General features: G+C 43.5%; 1 protein-coding gene and 1 long non-coding RNA gene across 2 annotated transcripts in view; both read right to left on the bottom strand.

The window, feature by feature from the left end:
- Positions 1–8,203, bottom strand: part of LOC146856089 (mucin-19-like) — a gene marked incomplete at its 5' end in the record, with an annotated part of 46,450 nt that extends 38,247 nt beyond the window's left edge. The window contains one exon of the mRNA XM_085651209.1: positions 8,076–8,203. Within this exon, the coding sequence (XP_085507335.1) occupies positions 8,076–8,203 (128 nt within the window). The remainder of the gene's footprint in view (positions 1–8,075) is intronic.
- An 8-nt stretch (positions 8,204–8,211) lies between these two features.
- Positions 8,212–24,383, bottom strand: LOC146856088 (uncharacterized). The gene is made up of 3 exons (XR_014980901.1): positions 24,346–24,383; positions 8,766–8,866; positions 8,212–8,227 (listed from the first exon to the last, which is right to left on the bottom strand). It is a non-coding gene; the product is annotated as an uncharacterized LOC146856088 (long non-coding RNA).
- Between the last annotated feature and the right edge of the window lie 362 nt (positions 24,384–24,745).

Here is a 24,745-nt window from a genome sequence, read left to right as displayed (position 1 = left end):
TTGGGCTTGACCTACTGCCCAGAAAGCAGTTTTGATTACACCACCACTCGAATTGACATTTTTTAATTTTATTCGTAAATTAAAACTCATCAAATTCTTCAAACAAAAACATGGAAATAAATCCCTACCTTCGAATGGCAATGTGAAGGTTCACATACCAGACACCCTTGAAGTTTCAGACATCGCCACCATCAGAACTATGTCTGAGCTAGAATCTCCAATTGACAATCCCTCCATGCAAGTATTATTACATAACGCTGGCATTGACACTCCTATCGCCATCATGAGTCCGTTCAAGCCACCATCTACTTTCACACCCTCCATGCCTAGAGATCCCATTGACATTTACAATGATGCCATTGTAGAAGAGGTTAAGAATTTGCACAAACAAATAACCCGTGCAAAAAACAAAAAGAATTACAAACACAAACAATTTATGGACCTCATGAGTAAACTCAAAGCCAGAACGGACATAATCATTAACAAAGGAGGTAACATCGTCCTATGACCTAAACACATGTACATGGAAGTAGACTACAGACACCTTAATTCTGCCATATGCTACAGGCCTACCAACATGAAGGAAGTGATTGCTAGTGGCAAAGAACTCAAAAAAAAAGCCTAACAATTATAGGACTCAAGGCGCTCTCAGCAAAGAGGAGCTCAATTTTCTCAACAATGAATTTCCTGTATTACCGATTCTGTACTTCCTGCCTAAAGTACACAAGGGAATATCGCCGGTGCCTGGCAGGCCTATCATCTCGGCACGCAAATGCCTTTGCGAAAACATATTGAAATATGTTGATTATTTCTTGCAAGCGCACGTCACTAAACTACCTACATACTTAAGAGACACCAGTGACTTCCTTCTCAAAATCAAAAACATCCTGTGGTCACCGAACTGTATCCTGATGTCCCTCGATATAACTTCGCTCTACACGAGCATCCATCACCCATGTGGACTAAATGCATGCCATAAATGTTCTACTAAAAGACCTGTCCATTGTTATAAACACAATGAGATTATCATGGTTCTTATTGAGTGGTGCCTGCAGCATAACTATTTTATGTTCAACAACAAGATATACCAGCACCTTAGGGGTGTGGCTATTGGGGCTTGCTTCTCCCCCAGCTATGTCTGCCTTCATGTGGGCTGGTGGGAGGAGCGGGTCCTCCGGGTCACACACTCTGAATCTTGGTCTAACAACATTCTCTGCTGGCTACGATACATAGACAATGTTTTTGTGGTTTGGAAGGGTCCTATGGACAGTGCTAAATCATTTATCAATGAGATCAACTGTAATGATTTAAATTTGGATTTCAATGCCACCATCAGCACTGACACTGTAGAATTTCTAGATGTAAAAGTTTATGTTTCAGATAACACACTACAGTCCACCCTCCATAGAAAAACCACTGCAGGTAATTCCACCCTTCACACTACCAGCTTTCACCCAAAACATCTGATAGCTAGCATTCCATACGGGGAAATGCTGCGCTTGCGCAGAATTTGCAACAATCCCACAGACTTAACCAAGTGCCAATTGGAGTCTCACATGAGACTCAAAGCCAGGGGATACACTGAAAAGACAATCACTGCTGTGATCACCAAAGCTAATTCATTTCCCAGAGAGTTGTTACTACAAAACACAGACACCACTATTGGCACAGACACTCAAGCAGACCTGGCAACTAAGGGATGGGTAACCACACGCCTCATCACAGCTCACAACACTGAGTCAAGAGCACTTAAATCCATTTTTAACAAACACTGGGGGATTATCAAAACTGACTACACATTAGGACCCATGGTTGCCCCTAGACCTGACATTACCTATAGGAGAACCAGGTCCATGCTTGACACTGTAGTCAGGAACGGGCCTTGAAATAACCAATACCACTAATTGGTTAACTAATGTCAAAGGCTTTCGGAAGTGCAGCAGTTGCAGTGCTTGCAGATTTGGAGTTAACACTACCCAAATCTCGGCAGATTTTCAGGAGTAAACCCATAGTGATACAACAGAAACTCACCTGCAGAACGGAATGCGCTGTGTACATTCTCACTTGCAGCTGTGGGCTTAAATATGTAGGGAGCACCAAGGTCCAAGTGCACCTACCTTGCAACACATCAGAGCCATTGTCAACAGTGACCCGGCATACCCTGTCGCCAGGCACTTCAAAGAGACACATCAGAACAACTTAGACCACCTGAAATACTGCGTCATTGATTGCATTCCGCCACTCAGATGTGGTGGCAACAGAGAGAAATTGTTGAGATGGCAGGGTTAAACATTAGTGAAGACCTTTTCAACTTTTTATAACGTTTATCATTAGTATTCACTCCAGTCATGCGCTCTCACACCATCGCATCTTTGACTTTTTTAGAAGTCGGCTGACTTCTTTTTGGTTGCCCAGTTTTTAATCCACTTCAACAATTTTTTTTCGCACTGCACCAATCTTGTCTTGTCCCTTTTACACCTCACGGTACCAACACTGATTTTTCCTGCAATTATGCACTCATTTTTAACTTTATCCATTAGCGACTGCACTGTACAGTATTTTCTCGCCTATTCTACATCTTTCTAAGCAGTTGACTTGATTTCCATACATTAGGCTTAGACCTTAACATGCAAAGATTAGACTCCAGAGACATCTGCGCCCTTCTTCCACACCAGCACTAAGCTTATATAACTTGAACGCATTAGTTACGCGCCGACTGGTATATAGACTTTGGCATTGGCTTTCACACGCTTCCAATGATATGAATGCGTTACATTTAATGTTCCCCTTTTAGTTACGATGGTACACTGGATTCCTCCCATATTAAATTGGGCCACATGGCATTCATATTCATAGGTTGGACAAACACATCCACGATTCTTGTGGGATACTGTGTAACTCTGTTTTCCATCAGACTATTCTTGGGAGACTTAAAACCCAATCCATGCATTCTTTTATCGGTTACCTTGTCTCTGGCACCGCCAACACCAGCTTACCTTCTGATCTGCCGCGCACAACTGATGTTACAGAATACATGGCCATGTGCACCTACATATAGAGTGGCAGTCTTTTTTCTATGCCTGCTACTAAAAGTGCTTGTCATTGCTGCGCCTAGTCATCAATGGATGACAAGATGTTTTACTACTTGCTGCAAAAGTGTTACATTTTTTGCCTTGTCACTATGAACATAGTAAAGTCACTCATGTCACTATAAATGTAATGCCTTTCACCTTAGCGCACTATGTGATCAAGACCACAGGCTTGTGGTCGAAACACGTCATCCTGACATGCTAAGACAATAAATCTTCTTTATTGCATCTTTAACTGGAGTCTGTGCCCTTGTTTGGCCCACCGAGGTCGTTCGTTGGGATCCTTTTTTCATATCTATCTATCTATATATATATATATATATATATATATATATATATATATATATATATATATATATTCACTGAAAAAACCATAGGTTTCACACACGTTATAGTTAGGAATTAGCATTTAAAAAACCTTGCAAATTCACTGAAAAAACCATAGGTTTCACACATGTTATAGTTAGCTGGACATTTTACTGATAAAAAACCAATGAAATTCCCCCGTTATAGTTAGTGCAGGCAAATATAACTCACGCGACCGCAATCCTCTGCTGATGCTAATACTGTATTTAGACAATTATTTGCCCATGTCTTCTTCCATTAAATTTTAGCTATACATATATTACAAATATTTTTTTTTCATAAAGACACATATGTCATCAGCAGAGGATTGCGGTCGTGTGAGTTATAGTTGCCTGCACTAACTATAATGGGGGAATTTCATTGGTTTTTTATCAGTAAAATGTCCAGCTAACTATAACATGTGTGAAACCTATGGTTTTTTCAGTGAATTTGCAAGGTTTTTTAAATGCTAATTCCTAACTATAACGTGTGTGAAACCTATGGTTTTTTCAGTGAATTTGTATGGTTTTTTAAATGCTAAGTTACTTTACGGCATTCGTGGCGTGCGCGCCCAGTAAACGCCGTTCGTTCCGTGCGCGCACGGTGCGCTTCGCGCACCATGCGCGCACAGTGAGCACTTTACGCAGTTAGTGCCGTGCACGCACGGTGGCCACGCGGTGCGCTACGCGCACCGCGTGCCCACGTTACGCTGGATGGGCCATGTACGCACGATGCGCTTCGCGCACCGTGCGCACATGGAGGACATATTGTGCTGTTCGTTGTGAAAGGTAATTGTTTTCTTTAAAATGTTCAGCTTAAATAACATAAGCAATGCACAAATGGTGCCCTACGGGCACCATTTGCACACGGGGTGGGGATAGTGTGGATAGTTTTTTTTTTAAGCATTTTTTACCGTACGCGTACGGTAAGCGTAATCGGCGAATTTTCGAAAAAAAATTACATTGAATTTTTGGCCTTGGGGGTTCTTTGGGGACACCTTCTTCAATGTTAGGTGGTTAGGAGCTGAATACACAGCCCCTTTACAGGTTTTTAGCCTTTGTTATTGCTGCCCCACTCAGAGTGCGAGAGAGAAAATGGCGGCCACCGCTTCCTGGTTTCGACCGATTCGAATGTTTACTTAGATCTAACAGCCAATCAGAATCGCGCTCGCGCACGGCACCGTACGCGTACGGTAAGCTTACCGTAAGCGCACGGTAAGCGCACCGTAAGCTGGCTCAGATATATATATTGATTTAAATGCTATTTTCTCAGGATCTACTGAACAGATTTACACCAAACCTACAAAAGGCACTTCCTTGACCTGAGGACTAGCTCTCTGCCAAATTTGAAGTAACTCTGTTCAGCCGTTCGGGCTGTAGCTGTGTCTAAAGGTCCTATGGAAAAATGCATGGGAAAAACGCGTTTTGGGACCCCCCTTTTTTCTCAGCCCCCGCTTGACGAATCCCCCCGAGACTTTCAGGGTAGGAGCGTAGCGTAGCGCCCCATTAGTTTTGAAAATTTCGTGAGGATTCGTCGACCGGCGCCAAAGTTATTCCAAATAGAATGTTGCGGTTTTCCTATGGAAACAGGGTCCTAACTATAACTATCTACCGGCGACCGCCAGTAGATAATATATATATATATATATATATATATATATATATATATATATATATACACACACACACATATACAAAAACATATACATACACATGTACATACAAACACAAATACACTCAAAAATTTCCATGCATGGTCTGCTAATACATTTTTTTCTGCTGCTGATCCTTTTTGGGGTATTCTTCAATGGGATTGATTAGTTGGGAGCCTAGTGATAATGTAGGAAAAAGCTACCTCTTAACCATTTTACTGAACATCCTAAGGTTTTCTGTAGCCCGTATCTTCGCTGGAACGAGTTCCTGATTTTTGGCTGCTTGTACAGAGAAGGAAGTGCCTCTTTCTTGTAAACGGGATTATTAGATGAGGTGCTCAGCTACAGCATACATTCCTCAGTTGGAAGTATTTGGTGACTTTCTTCCTAAGGACCACAGGATGTTGCCATTTATTTCCTTAGTGGGTGAAATGTAACACTTGAAAGTTGACTACTAGCAACTGGTTATCAATAAAGGGACTTGAAGATGGGGGAGATATGGCGTTGTGCCTCCACATCTAAAAGTAGATTTTTGACATTCCAATGATCTTGGGGTTTTCCAATTTCAAATGTATCTGTGTGTTGTGAGCAAAGTTATAGCAAATCATGCCGAAACTGTTGATTAGTTCTGAAAAGAATTCCATCTAAAGGTTGATAAGGAGAGAGGAGATGATAGAGTCTTGAGGGTCTCCTAATTTATAGTGTGGGCTTTTGAGGAGAAAGGAGGCATATGAATGACATTTGTTCCATTGTATAGGTAGTAGGTAGGAAGAGATTCAGGTGAGGTTTGTACCCTCAATGTCAACCTTTTTAAGTGTAAGGATTAGGGTCTCAAGCTCAACAGTATCAAATACTGCCAAAAAATCCAAGAGTATATTTCAGAAACCCAGTGTTTTTCCAGAGAGTTTTTGAGGCCATCCCAGAGGGCTATTAGGACTCATCCCATACCTTTTCCAGGGCAGAATCATGTTTAACAGCCAGAGAGTAGGGGATTATCTTCTATAAAATCTGAGATGTGATTGAAAGCAGCTCTTTCCATGAGTTTGCTAAGAAATAGTTTTGGGTGTTTGCATGCCTTGGTACGTTTTTTGGGAAAACTCCTGTTGAAAGGGACTTGTTGATCAGGTTGCTGACTAGCATGGCTACTGATGTTGATAGAAGGGTTTTTTGAAGGGTTTGTGAAGGATAAAGGTGATAAGGGCAGCAAGCTGATCTGCCAGCATTCACTAGGTCCTGGAAATTGGACAATGACAGAGCCTGGAAAAATAATGGAGATGACAAGGTCCTTCTACTATATTGTGCAGTGGAGTATACCCGCTATCCTAAAGGAAATCAACTTGAGTAGCCCTTGCAAGGTGACTAATATTGAAGTCATACATTTCCATTTGTCCAGGTGCATCAGTGTCTGCAAAGGCATCTTATATATTTTCTAATGTCTTGGGAGGGTATTCTGGCACGCCCAGACACACACCATTTGAATAATCCAGTCTTTATTGCATTATGACTCAAGCTGTCTGGTCCTTATGCTAGAAGGGTAAAAAAAGGAAATATCCTTATGATAATTCTTAGCTGGAAAAATATGTCAGAATCACCATGAATACTTGAGTTTCAAGACAGACAACCATAAGGAAAAGATCCGCCCCTGCACCACCTATGCCTAAAAATTATCAAATAAAACTGTCCATACCTTTTAGGTCAGCACTCATCTGGTGCACCCATCATCATCAGCTGAGATATTTTTGTAATGACAAACAATAATGTTTTAGCAGAGTTTCAATAATTGATTTATCAGCTCAAACCTATCATTATAGTGTGTTAAAAAGCATATTGATGGGTGTCTGCGGAATGATTCTTAGGTGTGACCAGGGATCCCAGTTTTGTTTGTTTTGTATTCTGTTTCACCAGTCTGTTTGGGTATTCATTGTTAATCAGTTTCTGAAAAAGTTTGTCTTAGAGGACAAACAAGTCTTAATTTGTAGTTTTAGCCCTCATGGTATTGCAGAAAGGTTTCTTGCAAGGGATTTGGAATGTCTTCCATAGTGCAAAAAAGTGTTCTTGTCTGCCATGTTCATAAAAAGTGAGACTGTTACTAGGCAATTTTCATTCACAGTGGAAGCATCAAAAAAAGAATATCATGAAAACCAACACATTTTCCAGAAAACCTCATCAATATGTTAACCATATTTACATATTTGTCATAAATGAAATATTATAACTGAAAATCCATATCTTCTGAAAGCTATCCATGTTTGTACCCCTTACTTTAATGTGAAAATCCTCCTGGCAAGAAACTTTCAATTTTTCAACATTCCAAAAAGAAGTTGGTTGGTACCTGGTGAGGTGTAGGTTAGTGCTCAAAATATTTCATTGACTTCCAAAGCCTCGTATAGAGCAATGTGTGAATATAAAGATTCAACTCTGAAAGTGGCTATTATGTTGGTTTTAGAGTTGTATAGAAGGTGCCCCACAGTTTGGATATTGTGCAAGAAGTTTCATATAAAGGAATGGTTGATGGGGAAGGGGTGAAGGAGGTAGCCTATGCATTTATAAAAGAGCTTGAAGATGGAGCCGATGTTGGACATTATCAGCCTCTTTATGTACAGCACCCTTTCTAGACAGATTTGACAACATGAAGTGACACACTGAAATGCTGCAAAATATTATAGTGTCTCTTCATACAAATCAACCATGAGTATTGGAAACACAAGTAATAGATTCAAAGATATTGTCTACATAATGGATTCGATGTTCTCTTTTTGTTAAACCCACATTTTAAAGACTGTGTAGGCCTTTGTCACAATGCTACATATTTTGCTGCCTTGGGCTATAAATATTGTATCTAATGCTGTCTGCCACAAAAAAAATGACAAAAAGAAAGCAATCACTAACTACTTAAAATTGTGAGGTTAGAAAAGGGGAAAACAAGTAAAACATGTCTACTACCATGTAAGAAACAAAAGCAAAATTGCTCTTTAGTGTTCAACAGTTACCAATTGTTGCATCCAACTGTCGTCACTGCTCCATTCTTGTACTCCTGAGCTCCAGAAATACATGGGCAATCCTTTGGAAGAACGCACTCCCCTCTTGTGTCGCGAACCATTGGTCTACGACAGTAGCATCCCGGTACACAGTGTTCTCTTATCTAAAGAAGCATGGGTAAAACATGTCAAGCAGTTCAACACCCAAATAGGAGAATGAATCAATGAGCCAACAGTCATACTTCCTTTCAAAGGACTTGCCTAGAATGTCTGATCTAGTGTGGGATTTCTGCAACCGGGTATTCATGCGCAGAGATTAATGATCTGTGGGCAGAGGCTAAAGGTGACCACACATTCATCTACAATCCAAATTTCAAGGATGTTTAAGAAGGTTATCTAGTTCATGGTGGAGTTTGAATTTCCACACCCATTACCTGGACTCAACACTTAGCTATCTAATGCTTTCCTAGAATGTGCATGCCTAAAAGCTTTACTAAAAGCGTAATCATGTCTCATCTCTTCAAATGCATGGCTATGACTGCCACAATTCTTGAAACACCACGGAGCCATGCTTTACTTCCTCAATAAAAGTCTATGGGGCTTGTCCTCGTTAGAGTTTGGGAGATTTTTTGGCCATTGAAAACATGTAGTGTGACGAAATGAACGGTGCATGTCGATCTCCTTTCGTGACAGCCCACTTACTTTTTGAACTGGTAGGTTCATTTTTCGGCACTCAAGATCAGTTCTCTTCTGAGTTAGCGGGTCACTGCAATCAATATATTCAGCTCCTCCCGAACAGTTCACTGATGTAAAAACAAAGATATTTTTTAATAAACGTGGAGCATTCCATTTCTTAAATTAATGCTAACAGAAACCAATCACTGAATATTTTTTTCCACTGGGAGAACTTAGAAGTCTATATAGTGCTAAGCTGGTCTCATTTAATGAGTAGGGCTGGGCGAGGTATTTATTTTTTCCTGGTAAGTAACACAGTGTGAACCCATCTTTTGGATCTGCACCCACCTACCACAGACAGCCTACGCAGGCAGTCACTTCACATGGGTTCTCAAACCACTGTGAAATTTCCTGCTCGTGGGTGGTTTGTGCAGTTCAGATTTTATCACCAGCAGAGCAGATATGATTTTTTAGGCCAATTTCGCTTTTTAGGCAAACAGAACAAAGCAGATTTCGATTGATTAGCCTTCGAATGAATTGTTTCATCTAGCACTATCAGCCCTAGTCATGAGGGTGATTTTCTGACACTTCTGTTTATTTAGCTAATAAAACTGAGCAAGCTGGGTAATATAGGACAATTTTACAATGGACAATGTGAAGCTTAGGGCTGTTGCACAGTAAATGAGGACTAGCTAAAGTTCAACTTCATGAAAGGTGCCACTTGACAATGTGGGAATACGGGTGTGCATATAGTGAAGTTAATGACATCCGTGGTAATAAGAAGCATTAAGATTAGTCTTCCCTAAACACTGAATACATTCATTCATGATTGCTTTTCAACTAGAGATTTTTTCCAGACAGTTAATATTTAAGTTCACAAGAAATACAAATGAGTGTGATGAGTGACAAATATATGAATTTACAGATCATCTTCAATTGCTTTAGGATACATAGTCAGGTACAAAACATTGCTGTCAGTGACTCCTAAGAATACAACTTTGTTTGGTTTGCCGAGGCGATCCCTGCTATGAGGCATACGAAGTGGTGTACCGTGTTTATCAGAAAAGCTTAAAAAATTATTGAGGATCTGGTGATGACTTGCTTCGTATTGTGCACCTTCTTGATCCCCAAATCTGGTCAAACTTACAGGGGCATCCCATGGCCTTAACACAGCTTTCTCAAGAGTACAATTATGGTACAGTCCCAGTTTTCATTCTTGCAAGCTGCTGCACTCTCCATCTCCCGATTATTTCTCATTTGGTGATTAAATAGCTAAGATCAATTATTGTACAGCTTACATGGGTACCAGCTAGTTCCTCCATGAGCCATATTAAGGCCACCTTAGGTGTGAAGTCGACTTGGTGCCCCAATATCTAGCTAGCGTTTGCTGGATTCTCTTCCAATATATCAGGGCTTTTCCAGATCATGTGCATTAAGGTACCCATAGAAGATTAGCAATTAGTGCAAGTCGGTGGGTGTGTGGATTTCATTTGATGCAGCTGTTCCAGAGTGTATTATATTCCAAGAAGGAAGAGAAACTGGATAAGGCTAAGTCTTCCAGGTTTTGCAAGTTTATGGGGGCCATCTTGGCCTCTCTCCATTCATTGTGGTCAAGCTTTCTCAAGTCCACCTCCCAAGCTTTGCGTAGATAGGCCATTGGAGCTGCCGTGTTTGCAATCAGTGAACAATGAAGTTACGATGTACTGCCTTTGCCTAGGGGTTCTAACATCAATTTAATGGGTTGTAATCCAGCAGGAGCTAGTCCCGGAGAGGATTAAGGAGATGTTGAAACTGGAAAAATCTGAAGAATTGGGATTTATGTAATTGGAATTTGTCTTGTAGTCCTTCATAAGGTTTCATGTAGTCCCCCTTCTGCACATCTCCCAATTTGGAGATACCGATATTGTCACACCCTCAAAATTCTGATGCTTGGGCTCCAGAAGGAAGCTAGTTAGCCAGCAAAATAGGAGTTTCTTGTGCGGGTCTAGCATGCCATCCATTTGTCTTTAAGGCTCTGTGCAATGCAAGTAGGATTGATGTCATACTTGCAGGGATGTTGGTGGCATCTTTGGTTTGGTATGGGGTTTGTAAAGGGCCTTTATTTTAGAATACGTTCAGTTCCAGTCAATATGCTGGGTCTGTTCTGTCATTAAACATCCGATCATTGAATACTGGATAAGGTCAAAAGGGGTGCAATTCTGAAATATGCCAAGAGTCAGGGGGCTGATCTGGGAAGGCTCCAAGAAACTTATCTCCTTGGCAACAAAGCCCCCTGACTCACTGGATTCGGCTATTGTCAAGTATTTCATGCAGGCCTCACAAGAGGGTATAGAGGTACTTGTATCCTTATACATCAGAATCTTCTCTTCCAGGTCACTAATTTCTGACTGGATCTCCTGGGCCAATACACAGCCGGCACCTTACATGGTCAATCCATCACGTTATGTTGTATATATGCCCCTCTCCAACTGGGACAATCATTTATAGACCAATTTGTGCAGATGTGGGGAGAATTTCCTGATGGCTTAACATTGGTCAGGGAAGATTGGAACGATTTTATGGACCCCCAGATGGATAGATGGCACACACAAGACACTGCCACACACAGTGATGCAACTAAGCTTGCTTCCCTGAAGACCACACTGGGGCTTTCGGATGCCTGGAGGGTACACCGTGGGATGGATTTGGGGTACACGTATTTTTCGACAGTGCGTGGGTCCTTCTCCCGGCTGGATTATTTCCTTGTGCCCACTCCTTATATCTATAGAACATCTGATACTAACATTCTGACACAAGAGCTGTCCAACCATTCTCCGATGGTCATCACCATACAGCTTGGACCGAAACAGTCCACTGTTTTCTGGAGACATTCGCCTTAGCACCTATGACTCCCCCATATTGAGCTCACATACTGAGATTCATAGAGGAATAATTAATCTTAAATGAGGGCACTGTGGAGTCTGCAGCGACCCTGTGGGAAGCCTTTTAATCCGATGCTCCACAAGGAAGACACAAGTAATTGCACCGGAGAACTCCGGCACAGGAAACAAAGGCTGGTGGACATCGAATCCCAAATACAAGATTTGGAGGACCGCGGGATTCGTTGCCAACTTTACCAACTGTAAATGGATGAAGCTAAATTGACATGGCGAGCAACACAGAGCTGCATGAACCGCTAGGACGATAAATCCAGTATCTTACTATATAGATTATTCCAGATGGCCTATCAGCCCACTGCTCTCCCTCTTCTATATGACTCCGCTGGGGTGACAGTCTCAGACCCCCCGGCGATTGCAGACAGTTTGCCGCATACTTCACAAGAGTGTATCCCCGACGAGACACCCTGCCTCAGGAGCAGATAAGTACATTCATAGAGGACTTGCCAATTACAACCTTATCAGGCACAGCAAGGGTTCAATTAGACCTAGTTATTTCAGAGAGAGAAATATCTGCGGCCATCTAGGGGCTCCAATCGGGTAAAGCTCCATGGCCCAATGGCATGCCAAGCAAGTTTATCAAGTTGTACATGCCCCAACTAAGGAAACATTTATTGGCAATCATACACGCTGTCGGCCTGGAGGGGAGACTTCCTGCTGATTTGCACCATGCCGAAATCTTGATTTTTCCCAGGCCCGGCAGTCGGCTGGACGAGCACTCCTCATATCACCCTATATCCCTCATCAATGTAAAGGCCAAACTCCTTTCAAAAACCCTAGCCTACAGACTGGTGCACTCAGACTAGGTTGGTTTTATGGCTAACAGAGCCACTCGCCACAACATCCATAGTGTGTCTATATCCTTGCCCTGGCAGTCCGCCTTGGGTGACTGGCCACCATATAATTGGCTGATGTTGACAAGGCCTTTGATACTGTTAATTGGGATTCCCTGTTTATGCTGTTAACTCGGCTGAAATTTGGCCCCAGATTCCTCCATTATGTTCACCTGTTTTGCACAGGCCTGACGGCCGTGGTCAGGGTAGCAGGTCATGTATCAGATCGCTTCCTGATCCAGCAGGGAACGCGCCAGGGGTGTCCTCCCTTCCCACCATTGTTCACACTGATTACAATGGAGCACTGGTAGTTTGGGTCTGAATGGATGCACAAGTGCGAGAATTTGAGTGGGGCCCAGACTGCTCCAACAGACTCGCCCTCTATGCAGATGATCTGTTATTCTTTCTTACGGACTCCGAAGAGACCGAGCCGAGACTTCTACAAATACTGCGCATATTTGGTGAGAAGGCGGGGCTTCACTTTACCACCTCCAAATCTGTAGTATTCCCCTTAAATGGATATACAGAGAAGATACACTGGGCTCCGGGCATACGAGTACAGACTGACGGTTTCAAATACCTAGTGGTGTTCATCACACTTAGGGCTGGCCTCTCCTGGATGCATGGTTTGGAGTCAGCTCTGGGGCAGGTGAGAAAGGAGAAGCGGATGTGGTTGCTTCTGCCATTGTCACTTACCGGCCTTTCGGCGACCTTTAAAATGGTGTCCTTACCCGACTACTCTACCAACTACAAAACCACTCCTACCCGATCCCTACATCATGTATTAGCCAAATCAATAAGATCCTTACTGGCTTCCTATGGGGTTGTGAGACTCCATGCATTTTCTTGGCTAAATGATTTCAAACGACGTTTGGTCAGGGTATTGCAACTGCTCATGTCTCCATATCATCTGCTGATTGTTAGCAAATGGTGGTGTGACCACCAGGTAGACCCAGCCTATGTTGTGGAGAAGTGGGCAATAGGAACCACTTCTCTGCTGGACAATTTCTATGGGAGAGGACAGCTTGACAGGTTCCCCCAAGCAACATGGGTAGTCCTGACCCTATGGAAATCTAACCTGCATTGAATGGGATGGTGGGGGAAGCTTATGACACATAAACCATTGTGGCATGGCACTATGTTAAAGCAAGTGGCTCATCTGGAAGGCTTTAGGAAGAGGGACATGATCGGTATACCTACACTGAGGGATGTGATGTTGGAAACAATACTAAGATCCTTTCAGGAGCTTTAACCAGGATTCTCATGCCCTTGCCCTGTACATAGGCAGTCTTGACTCCCTCCCAGAACATAATCCTCTGAAGTATAAACTGCTTGCAGAAGATTTGGGAGACTACACGCTAGCAAAACTATATCGCTCCCTCCTTATACACAGCCCTCACTCACTGTCAGCCCCTCATTAGGCCTGGGAGACTGACCTTGACACCTTCAAAGATGATGATTGTGCTGATGCTCTGAGATAGCCTCAGGAGGATGTCATTTTGGCATGCCTGCGCCTCCTACACTAAAATACCTCCACAGGATTAATTATACTAGACACCCATTATGGCGCATGGGGGTAATAGATTCTCCCCTACGCTTGCGCTGTTGTACGGAGGAAGGTACCTTCATGCAGACTGTATGGGAATATTCCATTTTTTGTTGATTTTGGGATGGAATGTTCTCATGTCTAAATAGAGTGCTTTCTTGGGTGATTACAGATGATATTGGGGGCAACAGCTACAAAAGGTCACTCCTATTCCTGGGGACGACCTTGGAAAAGAGGTACATTGCCAGGGAGTGGAAGTCAGAGGCACCCCCATCCTTGGTGGTGTGGAAGATACATCTGGACCGTTGTATGGGCTTGGAGGTGGAGGTTTATCAGGCCAGCGCTTGTCCTCAAAAGCATAATAAGTTTTGGCAGTCTTGGGCAGACTATCAGGGATCTTGCAAAATGGCAGCTCAGAGAACTCTTTGTTGTGTGATGAGATTAGAGAGTATGGACAGTTGTATGAGAGACAGGATCAGCATGCAAACTAAAATGTCTAACTTATATGCCCAAATGCATGGTTGTGATTGGATAGATTTTCTGTGCAGTTCCAGTGTTTATAGCAATAAGACTCAGGAAAGTTTATCCTTTCTATCTAACTGTCGTCAGTCCAGGCCTTTTTGTGACTATAAAACTCAATAAAATTAGTAATGAAAAAAAAATCAAACCATTAATGATTGCTAGATGTGCAGAGAAGTAATAGAACTGGACAACAGTTATCCCAAGTCCACCCTAGTATGTCAACTGATTGTATTAGACGATTGAGATTTGTGGTTTCCCATCTGCCCAGAGAAACTTCCTAAAGTTTGTTTGTAGGATATTAAAAAAGGGAGTGTGGAATGGTCTGTGGAAGTTCTGCAGTACATACAGAAGCTTAGGGAGTGCAATCATTTTTATGAGTGCTATCCTTCCCTTTATTGATTGGGGGAAGGGTCCCCTACCTGTAGAAGTAGTTAGTACTCTGGGCCATAGAAGGATGAGGATCCACATCAGCTGTGGGAAGAATGTAACGTGTAGTTCTAGGTATTTTATATGATGTGTTCAGATTTTGAGGTTTTGGTTGCCACAGCGCGTCTTTGATTGTGTCTGTGAGGGGTACGGGCTGACTTGTCCCATTTCACATTTAGACCTGATAAATGTTCGTACAACATCAGTATCTGTAGGAACCACAGGCCCATCAGCTGCGGGGCTCGGATCAAGAGGACCATGTCATCTGTGTAAACGAATACACAATCTTCTGGGAGATTGTTCAGTTCAAAGCACCATATTTAAGAATCTCTTTGTAACCACTTTGCAAGAAGACAGGTTTTTTTCAGGAGTCCACTCACTTTTTTCCCTATTTGGACAGCTAGATGCTGTTTTTTTTTTTAAAGTGCACTAAAGCCGGCTAATCAAGCCCCAGTGCCACTGCTCTCTCTTTAAAATTGATACATGTGAATTGGTAACCCCAATTGGCAAGGACTTTAACTCCCTTTCATGTCCCTGATAAAAGGTACCAGTGGCAACCAGGCCATGGGAGTTAAAGGGGTCACCAGGGCCTGACACCCTGATTGACCCAAGTAAACAGAATACAGCAGTCCAGCCATTGCAGACTGTAGGGGCAGTGCAAACTGCCCGAACTCGACTTTGCTCTCACCATGTGTGGCAATGTCAAAGCACTATTTTTAATATATGCCAGTGCATTATATTAAAGGTAAAGACATATAAGTGCCAGTTTATATGTCCCTATAGTAGCCTTTTTAATTAAGGGCTACTATAAGTGATCAGTGGTCCATACTATAGCAAGGACTGATAACAGGGTACCCCTGAGGTTGCCAGCTCCATTATGGTACCGCCAAAATATGTCACGTTTGGTATCAAACAACTTGCTTCATCACCCCTGACATGATTCTCATGTGATAGTCAATGTGGCATGCACCAAGGTGGCTACCTTAGAGGTTGCTCACCTGGTTACCCCAGCATTTCCTGTGCTCTGGCTGACAGTCCGCAGCTGCTGCTGCCCAGACAGGAATCTGACCCCTTACCAGGTGATGTGAACTCTCCCAAGAGTCAGAAACAATGGCCAGGATGGGAAAGGAGGTGACACCTCCCTCCCTCGAAGGATGGCTTGCGAAGTGGAACATCATGGTGGTGAGCTTCAAAGCTTTCCCTGTCTCTGATATGCATCTAGGCTGCCTGCCAGAGGAGGACACAGCTGTCCTCTTTCCCTGGGCACCTGTGCACCGGGATAGTTGGGACAGTTATGTACTCAGTTCTGATTTGAATTGCAACAGACAAAGAAGAAACCTGAGTATGTGACAACAGATATGCACAAAACAAAGGCATGATACTCCGCACCTGTGCAATAATTCTGATACTGAACTTCTGCGCCTCGTCCCGGGTTAAGACCATTATCCCCAGACAGAGGGACCCCTGCGTGGCAACTCTAGAATCCGTGTCACTAGTCCCCTGCAGTCCGCAGGTAAAAACAACATACCAGAACCAAAGAATCGCTGGCCATTGGGTGCTCCAAGGGATTGCCCAAAAGTAGATGGTCCAGTGCTTCGTTTGAAATGTAGTCCAGACCTCCAACAAGTTCCAGGCGGCTACCATTTTCCACCAGACCTCTGAACGTCAAAACAACTTCTCGCTGACCTTACAGCTGCCAAGGCTTGTTGGTGGCCAGTCCCTAAACCACTACCTTTACTCAATGTTGCAACCTGAGGGAACTCCACAGCACCTTCAACCAACCAGAGCAGTGGCCCCTTTGTCGACGTTCCCTCACCAGCACCAACTACGCGGTAAAGCCACCTTTGCCCCAGCTCCTGCTTCAGCACCAAGGATAGCCAGTACAACTCTGCACCTGCACCTCTCGAGACATGTAAAATCAAGCTGGCTGTCATGGCTTGGTCGTGGGACCCGCATCACCTTAACCCCTAGTGGGTTCCCACGCAACTCAATCTTCAATTGACCAATGTGACTAGTGCTTTTAACCATTGACTGCAATGCTAATGGTTTGCAGTATTGATTTGCACTGATTTATTTTTCTTTCTAAAATACATAACTCCGGTTTATGGATTGACTTGGCAGTAAGGAGGGGTGTAGGATTTCCTTACTCTTTCCTGTCACCACCATCCTTTACGTTTTTAATCCTGGCGGGAGGGTCCAGGAATACAATTTTGAATAGTGACACCTCTGAGATAGTTTTAACTTCCACTGCACTTTACTTTCGGTCATCCCATCATAATTTGGCACTATATGTGTGTGCGTTTTACACGTGTGTTTTGTCTTCCCCTCCCTTTTGCTCCACCCCAGGCATTGGTGTGCACTGGTGTGTTTGGTAGCAAAGCCCAATGATGAAGCTTGTCACAACTTTGTGAGTGAGGGCAGTATTTTCACAAAGTGCATGTGCCTCCACCAAGCCTTTTTCCAGTTTTTCTCTCTCTACTCCTTTATGTGTGTGCAGTCTAAGGGGGCCTGCCAGCGTCACTAGGTTGGCAATAAACCTCCTGCCCTAAGCTGCAAGGAAGAGGATGCTCTTGACTTCCACTGCAGAGGAGGGAGTAGCCGCATCTGTGATGTCGATGCACTTTGAGCGGCCAACTTTGACTCCGTCCTTGGAAAAGATATAGAAAAAGAACACCATTTCCTGCTGGAAGATCTGACATTCTGCTTGGCGGAGGGTGAGGCCACCTGACTTGATCCTCAAGAGGAGAGCATGCAGGTATTGGCGATGACTGTCACGGGTGGATGCGTTTATGAGAATATCGTCTCTGACATTGATAACACTTTCAAGGCCTGTCAGGACTTCCTGGATTGCATTTTGGAAAAGCTCTGCAGCTGATGATAGTCCAAAATTGAGCCGTCGATAGCGGAAGAGGCTGAAATGTGTGGAGAATGTTGTGATGTGCCTGCTGGTCAAGTACCAGTTTTGAGAACCAGGCAGAGCCATTGATATTGACGATGAGGTCATCAATTGTGGGAGATATGTGCCATTTTCAGCTGATTGCTTTGTTAGGGAGTGGCATGTCTATGCAACCCAGCTGTTTGGGGGTGTTGGTGACAACCATGGGGAATTCTCACGGGGTTGGACCAGACACTTTTTCAATGACTCCTGCATTCTCCATTTTTTGTAACTGAGGTTCCACTGCCGGGCGTAGATGGAATTGAACTCTGCGGTGTTAAAGAGCCACGGGGCAGATTGAGGAGTCGATGTTAAGTGAGATTGGAGGACCTTTCAGGCAGCCTGGACCAGTAAATAGGTGAGGGAACTCGTAAAGAAGCCTATCCACGCTTTCTGAGAGGTCGTCCAGGGCTGTAGCAAAATGAATGCGCTATAGTCGACCAGCCGTGTCTCCTAGTCTGTGGAGGTGATAAAGAATTTTGCCGGGCATGCATAGGTGCAATGGGATGCTACACAGAGAAGACACCATTCAACGGATGGGGGTTGTGCTCGCATAGGCAAAGATTCACACAGTTGTGGGTCGCAGGATGGGCCTTGGAGCCAAGGTGTGGAAGTGTTGTAGTCTAGTAATTTTCACGGAGGCACCTGTGTTGATGAGGGAGGTTGGCTGGGTACCTTCAATGAGGACTTGGCAGGTGGAGCGGGTGCGTCGTAGGGTTTGTGCTGGCATTAGAGCGTATGACATAAGGAAGATGTCATCGTCCTCCTCCTAAGCCTCACCCTGTTCTGGGCCAGATACGGGTCGAGTACTATCCAAAGAGGATGGGAAGTCTTGTGTGTGTGATATGTAGGTAATTGGCATCCGCCCTGACAGACCTTGGTGAAGTGGTTAGGGCTAAGACACGCTGAGCTAGTCTTGCCTCTGGCTGGGCACTCAGAGAGAGGGTGAGGAGAGTCCACAGCATTCACATTGGTCTTTTGGGGATTCTCTTCCTTGGGCAGACCTGGAAATGGGTCGGTGAGAAGGTCCATTTGTAACAGCTGTGGTCCTTTCCAATCTGATGACCCATGGGGCACGCTCTGGCATGGTTGAGATTTTTGAAAAGCAAGTTCTATCTGGTCCTCTTGATCATTGGAGGGTTCATGAGAGTGGGCGAGCATCAGGATTTAATTGAGAGGCATGTTCGGCTGGCAAAGGAGGTGCAATCTGAGCATGGCCAACTGACAGTCCTGTATTATTTGGGTATGCACCTCTTTCTGGGTGTCATGTGCAGACCTACTCTCTCAGGTGAGCATAGAACAGGTTGATGGATTTACCCCCTCGCTGGCAGGCCTGCCTCAACTTGAACCGCTCAAAATCTTGATTCATTTGGGGGTCAAAGTGCACATTAAGGGCTGTAATGGCTCCTCCGTAGTCATCATGAGCACCAGTATTGGGGAGATTGCAAAAAAGTTTGAACATCTCCTTCCACGCATAGTGGAGCAGGAGGGAGCATTTTGTCTTGCCGTCTGTTTCTTTGGTGGCCTTGAAATAGTCGTTGAGGTGAGGCACCCATGTGCACCAGGGGCGGGGGCAGTGTCTCCAAGTTCACTGAAGGGGGTTGCAGCGGGTTGGATGTGCCCCCTAAGGCGTGGGCTGCCATGAGTCATTGTGGTGGCAGTGCCGGTGCTTGGGGCGGGGTGAGCCACTGAATTGCTGTCCATGCTCCCGATGTTGGGTGGAGCACTACACAGAGGGAGACAGAGGCAGTTGAGGTGTGCCAGGCAGAAAAGCGTGAATCTGGAACTGATGCGCAAGAGTGAGCACTTAAAGTGGAGGAGGGTGACAATGGGCAATGACACCAATGAATGCAAAAGCTGCTGGTATGATGGTCCTGTTGCTTAGGTAGCTGGGTTCAGGAGCGTGGTCTGTGTGCCAGCAGCACATGATGACTTGCGGTTTCGAGTGGTGAAGGAGGAGGCTTGACTGCCAACGGGTATTTTCAGGTGTCCAGGCCTGAGCTGAGACTACTGAGATTGGGCAGGCAAACCGGAGCGGGATAATGAGGCTTTGGGGTTGGCGCCATTCCTCATTGGCACTGTAGTGCCCGGTGCAGCAGGGCCCTTCTAGGCGCATGGCGCAGGAGCGAGAGGAAATAAAGTTGTGGAGGCTTGACTGACTGCAACTAGCTCATGGGTAGGATCCGCCCTGTTTTATTAACTTGCCCCGACCCCCAATGTGAATTCATGTACGGATGTACGTCATGGCGCTAGGTCGGGGCCTCACACTGTGTTCCATGCTTGAACCTGATGTAATGGAATATTTCACTAGTATCTATCACAACTGCCTCTAAAACGTATTATTTCGGAAATACATCTAAAAAACCTGTTTTCAAAAAATTGCCATCTGATAGACAAAAAATCGAATTTTGAGGGGGACATCATCGGCATAACACATGGGGCGGTCCACCTTCTTCATGAACTCCCAAGCCCTTCAAGGGTCCTACAATCCAGCCAAGTTCAATGAATATTTGTGAGCTATGGGAGAGTAGGGCGCCCCTCATCACATTCTGCAGGGGGCCCATCATTTTGCATTACAACACTGGGGGGCATGTAACGTTATTGGGTATGAAACGTAAAGGGTTCTATGTATTTTTGCATTGAGAATGAAAATTTGCACTGAATGAATCAAATGCTTTACTTATATGTGGTAAGAGTTAAAAAATGCCCTAACTGAACTTTTTCAAAATTTACTTTTTGGTGACATTTGATCAATATGGGATCAGGGAAATAGATTATAGAGAACTAAGACTCTCCTAAACTGGCAATGGAAATAATTGCTTATAAACTGTGGTCAAGGGAACTGCACCTTGTTCCACATCAATAAATAATTAGTGCTCTTAGCACAAAAAGGAAAACAGTGATGTTTTCCACAACAGTGGGTCGTGGGGGGTCACACGGCACTGGAGACCAATGCCAATATAGGTCTCTCAAGTATGTATACAGTAACAGTTTGTAGGCTGTGTTTCAAAATATTGTCTACAGAAATACCATCTGGCATATCTATTGTTTCCTAAATATCTGTTACAAAAATATTGAACCACTGGGTGTAGATTTTCTATGATTAACTCTCACAGGGCGATAATGTTGGAAACTATATTTATGACATAAGATTTATGTAAGACGAAATTCGGACACATTACAGAGTGTTGCATGGCAGAAAATCGCTGCCTAAATTTTGTCAGACAAAATTATTCCAGGCTTATTATCGTTTCCAAAATAAAATTATTATTAACAGAATGTGATGATTGTGAGGACACACCTATTTTTTACAGGCGATATTTATTCCGGTACCACACTGCCTTTGGTTCAAGTTGCATCTGTAAGCAATGTCACAATGTAACAGATGTTTTCTGGATGATGAGGTAGAGGTGAAGCAGAGAGGTTGAACGTGAACAATATTGAGGCAAAATCTATGGGCACCAGCTGCTGAAGATACATGAAAAAGGGCTTACAACCCAAAGAGCTAATGGTGATTATAGCATGGACTTTGCTGATTGTTTGTTCCTGCTGGCTCCCTCTTCTACAGCATGAACATATGTTAGTTATCAAACAAACAATAGGTGTAGTTGCTCCAAAAGGCAGTTTCAAAGCCTTATTGCCACTGAGTAAACGTTTCCTTCGTTATCTCCTAAAGGAGAATACTCAGAGAGCTACACTTATATTGACACTTCTGAAGAGCAAGGTTAGATGTTATTATGCTTTTGAAAGGGTAGAGGTGGTTGAAGGGGGAGTTTAGAGAATATGTGATTATACATATTTTCATTTATAAAATCAATTATCCCACTGGATCTAAAAGCATGAAAGGTGGGAGCCTTCCAAATGGTCACAATCTTCTACAGTGATCAGCAACCGGCAAGTTTAAAAGCTTCAGGTCACAAGAATAAGATCTTTTCGCGTCCCTGAAAACATTGCCATATTTCTGTATATAGCCTTATGTACTATAGTCATAGTGCTTGCGAAATTTATTTCTAATTTTCAAAACATTAGCCCTTTATTTTCTTATTTTTTTACAGAGGCGCTGCAGTACTATTGATCCAATGAAAATTACTGATGACTATGAATGTTAGTAAGTCCAGGTAAAGAAAGGAAAAAATAAGATAATAAATGGTAATGTTGCTATCCTTCTCCAAATCTTGTGGATTGTCCAAATTTCTCAAGGATGGAGGTGCTACTAATTTAAAGCAAATCTGAAAAACAATGGAATACTAGTAGAAAGATGCAGAAATGCAAGAAGGACCAAGGGGGTACATCATGGTATGTTGCACAGATCAGTGGTAGGTGTAAGTGGAGTGCCTTCTTGCTTACTAAGCTAACTTTGCAAAGCTTAGCTTGATTCTACCACTGAGAGGTTTATATCAGAGGGTGCAAGATTATAGATGACATCTGTTATTTGGACCATGGGATACTCATGTAACCAAGACCAGAAATATTTATTTTCTTGTGAATATCATTTTTATTTAAAGGTTATAAGAAAATCATTACTTGCAAATGATAACATCATGGAGATCTAGGTAACTGGGTTAACCAGCACCTATGGCATTCCTCCTAAAGGCCCCCTGATTTTGAACCATGCCCTAAATCGTCTTGCTCTGTTAAATGTTAAGGGGCTAAGCTTGAAACTTCTCTACAGATGGACCTTCAAGATGCCTCCACTGCCAATCCCTGCACCTTTTAATTGATACAGCAAATTCTTCCTTATTTCTCTGAAGAGAGCCCTTGTGCGACTGTTATAGCCTGACTGGATTATGACTCGAAAACTGTAATGGTACCTATTTGGACATCAAGAGTACTCTGATCCTAGGTTGCTTACATTGTCATGTCCATGCCGCAGTTTTGCACGCCCTCCTCACTTCTGAAATATCTCGACTGGTTATACTGAGATCCTTTAAGGGTCTTTACATTGTCCACCATTTCATCCCCAATACTTCTAAATTCATCGCCAATCGCTTGATTATATATATAAACCCATAACCAGAGTTTTCTGAACAGCTAACCAGCTGCTACCACGTATGCCAAGATTTTGGGAGGCCTACTTGGATGGTCATGCTTTTTTATTCCATCCCCCACAACATGGAACTTTTTGCTAGTTACCCGCAGGACCATCTTTGCTCACCCTCGATTTAGGAAAGATTTGAAAATGCTGTTATTCCATTACTACCTTTCTTAGTCATATTACTGCTACTTGGTTATTCATTTGGTCTTGCTTATCACCAAGAGTACCAATGGGTGATAGAATGATTTACAAAACAACAACATAATATTTGCTGCTGCTCGTTGGGAAAAAAAACAGGACTCATAATTTAGAGCCTTTGGGTATTTTCTTCCAATCCCATTTTGTTTCCATGATTATAACCAATTTTCAATTGTTTGTCTGCAGGGCTGGCTTTAGGGCGGTGCGACTGGTGGGGCTGCACTGGGTGCTGACCTGGAGCAGGGGCACTGACCTCAGTGAGGGGGCCATGTTTAGCAATAACGTACGATTTAAACGCACCTGCTGAATAATTACTTGGGCACCCAGCTTTCTGGCGTCAGTAAAATTGTCAAGATATCTCTTGTGATCAATGTTTCTGCCAGAGAGAGAGGGCATTTTATCGAGTGGCAGTTTTGACTCACCATAAATGAATGCAGAGGGTTAATATGCCTGCTGTAAAGAACAGATCTGCCTTTTATGTGGATAGCTGAGTGGATTAACAAAGCCAGCCTTTACCAGCGCTTTAAAACAAGTGAAATGTATGTGAGAGAGGGGCTATGGAGAGATGAGAGATAGTTTTGCCAGGTGGCAGTAAGTGAATCTGAGGAGGAGGTCATTGGGTGGGGGCGCCCTGTTTGTCTGGCAGCCAATCTGAAGTTGTGGCATCCGACAAGTACAATCCTGTAATAAACTATTTTGAAAAACTGTTTAACTGAGCTCAGTCCATCATTCCAGTAAATCCCAGAAATTTAGGGCCTGACTTAGAGTAGGACAGACGGGTTACTCTGTCACAAACGTGACGGATGTCCTGTCATATTACAAGTGCCAGAGGATATAATGAACTCCTAATATGGCGAATGGGATATGCCGTCATGTTTGGGATGGAGTAACCCGGTCCACCAAACTCTAAATCCAGGCCTCAGCCTTTCCCAGTTCAGAAATAACAGAGACGAAAATGAAAACAATACCAGACATGACCTGTGACCAACGGTACCACTGAAATAATAGCTCAAAAATGGTTTTACCAATCAGAATCTAGAACATCTTACATGTCCCAGGTACTTACCACCATATTCAATGATGAATCTACAGAACTGATGCTTGGCACTCATTCTGCGCTGGCTAGACTAATGCATGCATATAGAACAGTACAGTTTATTTTCATAAAAGCCTCACCTGCATTCATGTCCATTGGGTGCAAACACTGAATCCGTCCATTTCTGCACTCGCTGGAAATAAATTTTGAGAAAGCAAAATTACTCAAAACCTGTCAACTCTTCAGTATTATCCCACTGCTTCCTATATCATTTATTACAAACTGAAAGTGGAAGGTGGTGGATTTCTACTAGTCTTCTGTGCGCTTCACATTTTATGCAGCTGATATAGACCCTCATTATGGGCGCGATTACGATGCACGCTGAAACGGCTTCGACCATCGGTCGAAGCCCTTCTGCCCGCATCGTAATCGGCTGGTCGGATTTCTTTCCGACTGATCCATTTTGATAGGGTCAGTCGGAAGGGAATTCGAATCGGATTTCCGAATAGCCTCCGATGGGCTTGGAGAGCCCGTCTGCCC

This window comes from Triturus cristatus, chromosome 4_1 (genome assembly GCF_964204655.1).
Source record: "Triturus cristatus chromosome 4_1, aTriCri1.1, whole genome shotgun sequence".
NCBI classification, from domain to species: Eukaryota; Metazoa; Chordata; class Amphibia; order Caudata; family Salamandridae; genus Triturus; species Triturus cristatus.
This window is presented reverse-complemented; position numbering and strand designations above follow the sequence as displayed.